The sequence below is a fragment of the Cololabis saira genome, chromosome 16, assembly GCF_033807715.1.
Source record: "Cololabis saira isolate AMF1-May2022 chromosome 16, fColSai1.1, whole genome shotgun sequence".
Taxonomy (NCBI): Eukaryota; Metazoa; Chordata; class Actinopteri; order Beloniformes; family Belonidae; genus Cololabis; species Cololabis saira.
The window spans coordinates 14,805,388-14,816,573 of NC_084602.1; the positions used below are offsets into that span (position 1 = coordinate 14,805,388).

Below are 11,186 nucleotides of genomic sequence, written 5' to 3' on the forward strand. Positions count from 1 at the left end.
TGTCCCAGAGTGAGACGGAGATTGAACTGGGCTCTCTGCTACGACAAGACTTCCAGGGTCTTCACAATGAACTGCTGCTGCGCTTGGGGGAACATTACCAACAGGTCGGCTTCTAACGCGCCTTAAATGCAAGAAATTACCTAAAGCGTGACTTAAAAGCAGTTGTTCCTCTCATGTTTGTTTAAATTCTTTTGCAGGTATTCAACGGTTTGGCAATTCTGGCCTCCTTTGCTTCCAACGACGATCCATATCAGGGTCCTAGAGACATCACCACTCCAGAGCTCATGGTGCACATTCTGTTTTAAGCTTTTGTTTTCTCTGTTAATCTATATTTTTTAAAGTCTGAACCTTTTATAATGAACCTTTTCCTGGCTTCTTTTTCCAGGCTGACTACTTGCAGCCAAAGCTGCTGGGCATTCTCGCTTTCTTCAACATGCAGCTCCTCAGCTCCAGTGCAGGAGAAAAGGACCGCAAGAAATTGGTGAGTCCCGCACTTCTGGAAGAACGAAGCGAACAATCATCTTAAGTGACAGTTTTAAGTTGTGTTCATAGTTGGTTTTAGTCATTCTGCTTCAGTGAAAATAAAAAAGAGCCTCCGTTCTGCGTTCAGGCATTGACGAGCGTGATGGCGCTGATGCGGCTGATGGGCTCCAAACACATCAGCTCTGTCAGAGTGAAGATGGTGACGACGCTCCGGACCAGCCTCCGATACAGAGAAGACTTCCCTCTGCTCTGCTGCAAGTCAGTACCTGCTCGCTCTCACCTAAAGGACCCTAAAGCCTCTCAGTCGTGCCTCTTTCTGCCAAAACCGACCTGTGTTTTTTTTTAAACACACTCGAGGAATGGTTGATTTGCTTTTACACCAAAAAAGACATTTTCAATAAGTTTAATGTATAAACCCGTGTTTTTTATTTACTTTGCACAGGACGTGGGACTGTTTTGTGAGGAGTGTGGAGCCCTCGCACCTCGGCCCTCTGCTGAGCCACGTTATTGTTGCTCTGCTTCCCTTGATCCCTCTACAACCCAAAGAAACTGCAGCCGTCATCCGGTTCCTGATCCTGGACAACGGGTAATCTTCAAAAAGACAAGCTTGCACATATTGAAACTTAAAAAGTAAAGCTTTGTGTGGGAACACATAAGAAGACAGTTTACCAGATGAGACTTAACAAATATCTGGTCTCCGTGAGGCATTAAGATAAGTGGTCTGTTTATTAAATTTCAGATCCAGACTCAAAATATTCTGCTCAGATTATTACATCATTCAATCGCAACCTCAGGAGCAGATGAGAGGATGACCAGGTTCATGTAGGACGAAAAATAGATCAGATGAAATAAAATAGGTTAATGATATTTTACTTTTAAACTATCTGTCAAAAAAGAAAGAAAAAAAAAGTCACCACCTAGGTTTAACTAAACAAGGAGGTAAGAGCCGCCCGTTGGATAATTACTGCACGGATGATGATGTGGCAACAAGATACAGTGAGTGATCTTCTGATTCCTTAAACAACCTGTTAATAAGTTACAGCCCGTTGTTGTGGAAAAGATTTAAATCGGTTTCAAAGGGGCCAAATAATTGAAATGCAACAACCAAAAGAAATATGTAGATTGCTGAAACTGCTAAAAGAACTGTCCAACACATTATTAAAATCTGGAAGGATAGTGGAGAAGCATCGTTTGGATAAGATAAGTTTGGCTTAAGGTTTTTCTCAGTAGAACTCACGGCTGTGTTTAATAGGGAAGGTGAGAGCATTTCCACACCAGAATGTGAAGGGAACTCATGTGAGTGGGACTAAACAGCTCTGTAGTCTTAAGAAAACCACTTATCAGCGAGGATAATCAGAATAAAAGGCTTCAATCTGCCAGGGAGTATAAAGATTGGACTTTGGAGCAGTGGAAGAAGGTCATGTGGTCTGATGAGTACAGATTTACCCAGAGTTCCAGAGTGATGGGTGAATCAGGGCAGGAAGAGGCAGATAACGATGCTCACATCATGCCTGATGTCTACTGTACCTGCCGGTGGGGGCAGGCTATGATCTGGGGTTGCTGCAGTTGATCAGGGTCGTTTCTCAATCCTCAAGAGCATAAGTAAACACAAGAAAGCATGCTGAGAAAAGGCCCAGGTCCAGTTTCAGCAACGTTATGAGGTCAGCTGAAGATACTGAATGATCAGATTAATCCATCGGTGGATGTTTCCTTCCCTGATGGCACAGGCATATTCCAGGATGACAATACCAGGATTCATTGGGCTCAAATTGTGAAAAGGTGGTTCAGGGAGCAAGGGACATTATCCTCACGCATGGATTGGCCAACACAGAATGTTAAGGATGTGCTGGATAAGACTTTGCACAGCGGTCAGACTCTTCCATCATCAATGCCAGATCTTCTGGGAAAATTGCTGCTACTCTGCAGGGAAATAAATGTGACATTGCAGAAGCTTATGGGAACGTTGCGACAGCGAATGCGTGCTGTAATAAAAACTGGCGAAATATGGAAGTGTTTGACTTATTTGGACAGGCAATGTAATATAAAAGATTTGTATAAGCCTGTATGTAAATTAGGACTAAATGGGAATTAATCACGACCAAACATTTGCAGCAACATACAGGTTTTAGCACATGTGAATCAGAACATGAAGGAAATTCTGGGCGAAAAAAAAAACTGAAACAATAATTTCAACATTATGTCTTTAGATACAGTGTGTACATTTTACCAGGACAGGAGGTTGTGGTATTTCAAAAATAGGAACGTGCTAGTCATGATGTGTCTAATGAAGATCCGACTGGTAGCATGTAAAAATAAAGACGTACAGTAATGAAGAGAAGGAATGAATGTTATGATACTGATCAGCCTATTCATATTTGATCAAATTTGATGTAGGTATTTGTATGTCTGTATTGTTTATTGTGTATCAATGTGGGTTCAACAGATGATTTATATCTGTCCATCTGTCACAGGGAAGAAGTCAGCGACTACCTTCATGAGATTTACTTTCTGCCAGACCATCCTGAGCTGAAAGACATTCACACAGTTCTGCAAGATAATAAAAAGGTCTGTAAATAGGGTCGTGGTGATGATGATGAAGGGCAGGCGGAATGAAAAAGTTGCTTTTGGATATGTTTGAAGAGTATGAAAGGTTTATTCCCCCCCTGCAGCTGACGGCCAGCAGCAGTGACCTGGCTGCAGCTCTGCAGCTCTCCATGAGAGCAGTTCAGCACGAGAACGTTGACGTTAGGATCCATGCGCTGACCAGCCTCAGGGACATGATAGACACCAACCAGGTACGCAAGCACTCGTGCAAAAGGGAGATATCAGCTCCGCTTCGCAGGGGTTCAAATCTCACGCTCCAGGCTTGGAGCTTCATGCCGTCCGTATCAATTTTTTTTTGCTTGTGTGCTTTGGGCTGCAGGACCGACTGCTGCGGCAGGTTTGCGCGAGTGAGGCGGTGGAGCCGGTCATCTCCAACCTGGTGTCGGTGCTGCTGAAGGGCTGCCAGGACTCGTCCCCGGAGGCCCGGCTCCTGTGCGGGGAGTGTCTGGGCGAGCTGGGCGCTGTGGATCCTGGACGTCTGGACCTGTCGCACACACAAACCAACGGGGACCGCAAGACATTTGTGGTGAGAAGCGCTTAAATGACACAATTATAAACCTAACAAGAGCACACTGATCCATTTAATTAGCCATTGTTTCAGCTTTTTATAGATTAGATTAGATTAAATTTGATATTCCTTTATTCATCCCTCAGTGGGGAAATTAACATTGAGCAGCAGCAGTACACACAACACACACATGCATACACATACAGAGAAAAGGATAAAAAAAGTAAAAAAATATATATAATAAAAATATATACACAAAAAGAAAAATTGTGCAATTATGACATATTATAAATACAGTGCAAAAACAGGTAAGATATGTATGAGTATAAGATAAGTATAATGAGTATATAATTGTGCTGAATGAGGGATGGGAATGGTATTGCACATGGTAAATATATAATAAATACATTATTGAGGTAAAAATAGAAAGATATTACACATCTTTGCTATTATTACAAGGTTGCAGAATTATCTTAAATTATGTTAAAGTTTCAGAGGAGCTTGGTATGATTCCAGTTTCAGGCAGAACAAGGAACTTGTTTTACTTTGCATTCAGTTTGTGGCATGTACGACAATGGAGTAATTGCTTTTTAACTCATTTGCAACTCAAACTCAAACCCATGCTTTACTTTATTATTCTCTTGTGTAACATAATTATCATAATACTATGTTGTAATATTTGTGTTTAAGCAAACACATTCTAAAAATCGTTCATTTCAATGTGCAAATGTGCATGTCTAGAGTGTAGAAAGTCTAGAGATGAACACAGGAGAGGCTCACTGCGCCTCACAGGGTAAATCCAGACATAAGACGTTGGTTATATTTCTTGGGAACAGAGTGGAGTGGATGATCTCAACTTTGCCTACGATTTGCTGACTGAGCTGACAAGAACATTTCTGGCTTACGCTGATGACGTGCGAGCCCAGGACTCAGCTGCTTATGCAATTCAGGTATTTTTCCCACACATGAGGACAAACTGGCTTTGCAAATTTATCCCTGTCTTTTTTTTATGTCTTAGCTGATGATTTGGTTGTAACATAGGTTTGCATGTGTTTTCCTCTTTTTTTATTTGTTCTGTAGGAACTGCTATCCATATTTGAGTGCCGCGAGGGAAAAACTGACTCGTCAGGCCGCCGTTTGTGGAGGAGATTCCCAGAACACGTTCAAGAAATACTGGAGCCTCACCTTAACAGCAGGTGATGAGTTCATGCCTCTTTTCACTAACATACACTGCTTATATACACACATTAAACTCTAATCTATTGTTCCTTTCATCTTGCCATCTCCCCCTGTTTCTTACCTGCAGGTATAAGAGCAGCCAGAAGGATGTGAACTGGTCCAAACTGAAAAAGCCAGTTTATCTCAGCACTAGAGGCAGCAAGTTTTCTGATTGGTCAGCCACCTGGGCTGGTTACCTCATCAGCAAGGTGAACTGATCTCATTAACAAAGCCAGCCTACTTCCACGTTAACGCATAGGTTTACATTTCCAGATGTGAAACCTTTGTTGCAGTCACAAACGCGTTAATCCGCGCTAATCCAGTGAATTCAATGCTTAATGTGGAGTTAATGATTTAGTTGCACAGATTCCTCTCCTGATTTACTGAGCCTGTATAGGCCTGTGTTGGAAAAATCGATTTCCCAATTCTAAATCGATTCTCATATTAATTCCTAAAAATCGATTCATACGTCTAAAGATCGATTTTTTTTTCTTTTTCTTTTATTTATTTATGTATTTTTTTTTTTTTTCATCATTACATTACAACTTTTGGTTATTTTTTTGTTTATCCCCAAAAAAGGAATGTTTTGTTGGACACGAGAATAACTGGTGCCATGTTTTTGCCTTTAAATATGTTTAAAGGTATGAAAACATTAAAGTGTTAGGTTATAATTGCATAAATTGTCTATATTTCATTACTTTATATACTGTCTTGGGGTTACATTTGCAAAAAATGCTAAAAATCAAATGCTCAAAAATTAAAAACCAAAATATACCGAAAATGGAACAAATAAAAACGGAATGTGGGAAAAAATAAAACTGATTTCATCCGTCTCTGTTTCCTCCCTGGATCTCTTTGGTAATTCTGACCCACATGATGTTTCTGAAAGCAGTTCTATCAGCATTCTGGGAGCTGATTGGTCCTTACAGCATCATTAGCTGCAATACTTAATGTTTAATCTCAATATAATACTAGTAGTAATATTTTGCATAACTACAGTCATATAATTCATGCAACAGCTCAAAAAACAGTTTTAATAACACTAACCCAAATCAATATCGGAATCGAATCGAATCGGATCGAATCAAATCTTGATAATCGATTCTGAATCTTAAGAATCGGAATCGAATCGATTCTTGACATTTGAATCGATCCCCAGCCATGGACTGGTATGGACATGGCCTCAAACATTGTCCTTTTCAGCAACATTAACTCATGTTTTTATTGTCTTTGTGCTCCAGGTGAGACATGAGCTGGCCAGCAAAGTGTTCAAATGTTGTAGCTTCATCATCAAACATGACTATAAAGTCACAATCTACCTGCTGCCTCATATCCTGCTGTACATGCTGCTGGGTTGCACGCCTGCAGGGCAACAGGAGGTGAGGATATGTCTCTGATACTTATAACTGGAAAAATAAAAAGTTTCTGTTTTGGTTTCTTGATGTTTGGGTATTTTAATTTGGACTTTTTTAGGTAACAGAGGAAATGCTGGCTGTGCTGACGGAGGACAACGGGCAAGGAGGCGGTGGTGTCCAGGAGGCGGCCTCCAGCCTATCCCAGCTCAGCACTCAGACCGTGTTCAGCATGCTGTCGCATCTGACGCAGTGGAGCCGCCACATCCTCTACTCCAAACCCAAAGTCAGCGGTAGGAAACGCTGTATTTTTCACACTCTGAGATTCTGAGCTTCAGTTTATCTACTGTTGCCGTTTGAGGTAAGAAACTGAATGCTGTGATTGCAGAGAGTGGGGATTACCAGCGTGTGGTGGCCTTCCTGAAGGGAATCCCACAGGACGTCCTGGCCAGAGCCTCTCTGCGATCCAAAGCCTACACTCGTGCCCTCATGCACTTCGAAGCTTTCATCCTTGAAAATAAAGAGAATATACAAGACCATCTCACATTCTTGCAGGTTGGACTCACAGCGCCAAACACACGACGTCAGAACTGTGACCAAAGAAAATACAAATATCTGCGTTATGATTGTTGGTGCAGACGCTGTACGCTGCAATGCATGAGCCTGACGGGGTGAGGGGAGTCAACGCTTTGAGGAGGGAGGAGCCTTCGTTGCAGGAACAGATACTGGAGCACGAGAGCATCGGCCTGCTCCGAGATGCGACGGCCTGCTACGATAGAGCCATACAGCTGGAGTCAGACCAGGTTTATACACACATATACATCCGCCTTTATCTCATTCCTTCAGTTTTTACTCTCCACTTAGAAAGATGCAAACTGATAAACTATTTTCAAACCAATGTCCAGATCGGTCACTATCACGGAGTGATGACCTCTATGCTTGGGTTGGGACAGCTGTCCACGGTCATGACGCAGGTCAATGGGGTTTTGGCCAACAAGTAAGGCACATATATGTACGAGATCATCATTTTAAACATCAGTGAGAATTTTACGTGTAACACACCTTATGTTTATGTGTTTAGGTCCCAGTGGAAGTCTGAGCTCAACACTTACAGAGTGGAGGCGGCTTGGAAGCTTGGAAAATGGGATCTGCTGGATGATTATCTGAGTTCAAGTAAGGACAGAGAGCAGGGAGGACATCAAAACTTGCCTATATATACAGACTTAATGAGTAAGATTTGCTTTTCTGTTGCATCTCCAGACCAGCAGTCCAGCACTTGGGCCGTGCGACTCGGCCAGATGCTGCTGTCAGCGAAGAAGCAGGATGCTGAGGCTTTTTATGAGAAGCTGAAGCTGGTGAGGAAGGAGCAAGTTGTCCCTCTGTCTGCCGCCAGCTACGAGTGCGGGACCTACCAGAGAGGATACGAGTATATCGTCAGGTTTGAGGCTGGAATTGATTCTTTTTTTTCTCCCTGCGTTTTTTTTTTTGGTTTACAGTTACTTCTAATTATAAAAATAATAAAAATGGCCCATCTTTGTTTTTAGGCTGCACATGCTCAGCGAGTTGGAGCACACGTTTAACGAGCTGCAGAAGCACGGAGAGGGCTCCACCCCGACTCTCAGCCGGCTGCCTCCTCATTGGTCGGACCGGCTGGAGATGACCCAGAATTCCTTCAGAGCCAAGGAGCCGATCCTGGCTCTCCGGCGTGCCCTGCTCAGCCTGGAACCACAGTAAGAAAGCAGAAACATCTGCAGGAGCAAGCACGCTGACGCATCTTTTATTTGTATAAAGATTGAGTGTTAGAACTAAAAAACGCACAAATAAGATGTTCAATCTTCACTTTAATCTTCACTCCCTTCAGATGTCTTCTCATGAATCATGCTGTCGAAATAAAATACATTTATAATTTTTATAATCGAACTAGCTGGTGACCATGAGACTTGTTTATTCCTCAAAACGACTTTTACTTGATTAAACCAGCTGCTTTTCTTCAGTAAAAGCTCCTCTTCCTGCTTTTATTGTGAACAAATCAGCTGTATGTCCTGTTTCCCACCACAGTGTATTCAAACGATTAGCAGCACCCTTCAGATGATACCTTGAATCATCTATCACAATGATCAGTTATGGCAGTCAGTTGCTTTTAAGAATGTTTTTATAGTTTTTTTAGAGCTTTGAATGGTTTAAAGGTTCAAATATATTTCAGATTTTAAGCCTCGTGTTGGGAATGATGCACTGGATTCTCTTAAACTCGATGTAAACCACTTTCCACTTCTGTAGGGTGTACATTGAACTCATCAGTACTGATTGTTCTCAGTTAGCTTTTGTGAGCAGTAACCATGTCGCTCCTGATCTGCAGACCCGTCCGTCAGGAGCTGGTGGGAGAGTGTTGGCTACAGAGCGCCAGAGTGGCCAGAAAGGCCGGCCACCACCAGACCGCCTTCAACGCCCTTCTCAACGCAGATAATAGACATCTGGCTGAACTGGTCACCGAGAAGGCCAAGTGGCTCTGGTCCAAGGTGACCTGCACATTAATCAGCAGACTTGTATTGGCCCGAATATAAGACGACCCTGATTATAAGACGACCCCCTCTTTTTCAAGACTCAAGTTTGAAAAAAATACCTTTTTGTGTGCAGACAAGGTTAAAAAAAAAAAAAAAAAAAAGAAGAAGACTTTTTGAACATCAAATTCAATTTTCATACAGAAAATAATTACAGTACATCTGAAACAAATGATTATAACAATATATTCAAGAGAAAAAGCATGTTATTTTGCCTCATTCAAATCATCATCTTGAAGTTTGCACCATAACTTCTCAGCTGCAGGTTAACCTGCCGATCTTCCACCCACTTTTCTCGTTTCTCCATTTTCTGTTATCGCTTCTCTTATTTTCTTCTCTTTTCTTTCTTAGCGCTATTTTTTATTTTTCTTCTTCGTGACAGGAGTTCGCTTTGGCTTGGGGAGTTTAGTTCAGCATTCGCTTTAAAGATATCTGGCGCCATCTAGTGTTGTGAATGGGTATAACGTCTAGACCCCGAATGTAAGACGACCCCCACTTTTTCAGTTTTATTTCAATGCAAAAAACACCGTCTTATATTCGGGCCAATACGGTACATAAGCGCACACTTTTCTAAACTTCTATTTTGGTCTGTAATCAGGGGGATGTGCACCAGGCCCTGATTGTACTACAGAAGGGGGTGGCCCAATGTTTCCCTGACGATCAGCCCCTGACGGACCCTCGCAGCCTGCAGACCAAAGGCAAGGCCATGCTGCTAGTAGGGCGATTCATGGAGGAGACGGCCAACTTTGAGTCTAACGCCATCATGAAAGCGTACAAGGTACCAGCCTTTAGAAGAAGCTGCCCTAATATTACTTAAGGTTTCCATGTTATAGTGAGACAGTTACGAAAATGGGCTCAAGTCTACCTTTTATATTAGACTCGAACACGTTTACCTTTTAAACGCTCCTGTTCTTCCACGTAAGTTTGAATTTTAGAGAATAAGTAAAAAGCCGGTTCTCTCAAAGATTTGCTGCTTTTTTTCAGGAAGTAACCAACCTCTTACCCGAGTGGGAGGATGGAAACTTCTATTTAGCCAAGTACTATGATAAAGTGATGCCGATGGTGACCGATAACAAACTGGAGAAACAGGGGAACCTCATCCGATACATCGTCACTTACTTTGGAAAGTGAGTCTTTGTTCTTTCTGATTACATCCAGACATCATTTGAGGCTTTGATTAAAGATAAGAAATGCTTTTGTGAGTTACTTTTGACTCATTAGTTTCCTCATTTCTTCTCAGGGCTCTGCAGTTTGGAAACCAGTACATCTACCAGGCCATGCCTCGCATGCTGTCGCTCTGGTTGGACTTTGGAGCCAAAGTCTGTGAATGTGAGAAGGGTGAGTTGCCTTGGGGATGCCAACCCCTCCAGTAAACATCTTTCCACTGATTAATGTCACATGAAATTACGAGTGCTGCACTTATCCCCTACGTCCCCTCCTCCGCAGCCGGGCGAGCGGACAGACAGATGCGACAGGAGCTAAGTAAAATCAACACAGTCGTCGGCGAGCACTGTGCCAACTTGGCGCCGTACCAGTTCCTCACCGCCTTCTCCCAGCTCATCTCCAGAGTGTGTCATTCTAGCGATGAGGTTTTCACAGTCCTCATGACCATCGTGGCCAAAGTGTTCCTCGCGTACCCCCAGCAGGCCATGTGGCTGATGACGGCCGTCTCCAAGGTCGGTGTTTGCACGAGTGTATTTACGAGTCATTAAGAGACATATGTACTCATACTCTGCTTCTTTCTTTTCCATCACTTTTATAGATATTAATCCCTTGCTGGGTTGCATGTAATTATTATTATATTACTTAAAAAAAACAACAAACTCTCATGTGCATTCTTGTCTGTTTTTCAGTCGTCTTACCCCATGCGTATGAACCGCTGCAATCAGATCCTTAAAAAAGCCATAAGTCTCAAACAGTCCCTGGAGAAGTTTATTGGAGATGCCAACAGACTGACGGACAAGCTGCTGGAGCTGTGCAACAAACCGGTACACAAACACCAACATTAATAAACAGTAGATGTAGCTGGAATACAATTAGCCATTCCAACATCCAGTGTACAGTAATCCCTTGTTTTTTGCGGGGTTACGTTCCAAAAAGAACCCTTGATAGTGAAATCCGTGAAGTAGTCACCTTTATTTTTTTTACCATTATTATACAAGGCTTCAAATCGCGGAGATCAGCCCCACCCCGTCGCGACCCGAGTAATTGGATTTGAACTGGATAAATGAAAAATGATTACCGTATGAAAAAAATACAATAAGTACAGTAGGACAAATTGTGACACGCGCGTATTTCACTGCTCTTCTGACTGTGCGGCTGCATCCCGACTCGCTCTGTAGCGTCTTTTTCTTCTCTTTTTAAATTGTCTTTATTATTATTATCCTCACATCTTACATTACACAGCTGGTGTACAATTGGTTTACAATTATTGTCAGGGAGAAACAAAAACATCAGCATGTC

The 11,186-nt window shown here is 42.4% G+C and overlaps 1 protein-coding gene across 1 annotated transcript in view; it reads left to right on the forward strand.

Moving 5' to 3' along the window:
* atr (ATR serine/threonine kinase) overlaps nt 1-11,186 on the forward strand; it is a 28,225-nt gene that overhangs the window by 12,505 nt on the left and 4,534 nt on the right. Inside the window, exons 16-40 of the mRNA XM_061744388.1 lie at nt 9-104; nt 198-287; nt 386-481; nt 611-741; nt 926-1,069; nt 2,955-3,048; nt 3,153-3,278; nt 3,407-3,613; nt 4,432-4,545; nt 4,676-4,791; nt 4,902-5,022; nt 6,055-6,192; nt 6,287-6,458; nt 6,554-6,720; nt 6,804-6,968; nt 7,071-7,162; nt 7,247-7,338; nt 7,426-7,603; nt 7,710-7,895; nt 8,522-8,681; nt 9,322-9,501; nt 9,708-9,850; nt 9,964-10,061; nt 10,170-10,399; nt 10,577-10,711. Coding sequence (XP_061600372.1) covers nt 9-104; nt 198-287; nt 386-481; nt 611-741; nt 926-1,069; nt 2,955-3,048; nt 3,153-3,278; nt 3,407-3,613; nt 4,432-4,545; nt 4,676-4,791; nt 4,902-5,022; nt 6,055-6,192; nt 6,287-6,458; nt 6,554-6,720; nt 6,804-6,968; nt 7,071-7,162; nt 7,247-7,338; nt 7,426-7,603; nt 7,710-7,895; nt 8,522-8,681; nt 9,322-9,501; nt 9,708-9,850; nt 9,964-10,061; nt 10,170-10,399; nt 10,577-10,711 — 3,471 coding nt within the window. The remainder of the gene's footprint in view (nt 1-8; nt 105-197; nt 288-385; nt 482-610; nt 742-925; nt 1,070-2,954; nt 3,049-3,152; nt 3,279-3,406; nt 3,614-4,431; nt 4,546-4,675; nt 4,792-4,901; nt 5,023-6,054; nt 6,193-6,286; nt 6,459-6,553; nt 6,721-6,803; nt 6,969-7,070; nt 7,163-7,246; nt 7,339-7,425; nt 7,604-7,709; nt 7,896-8,521; nt 8,682-9,321; nt 9,502-9,707; nt 9,851-9,963; nt 10,062-10,169; nt 10,400-10,576; nt 10,712-11,186) is intronic.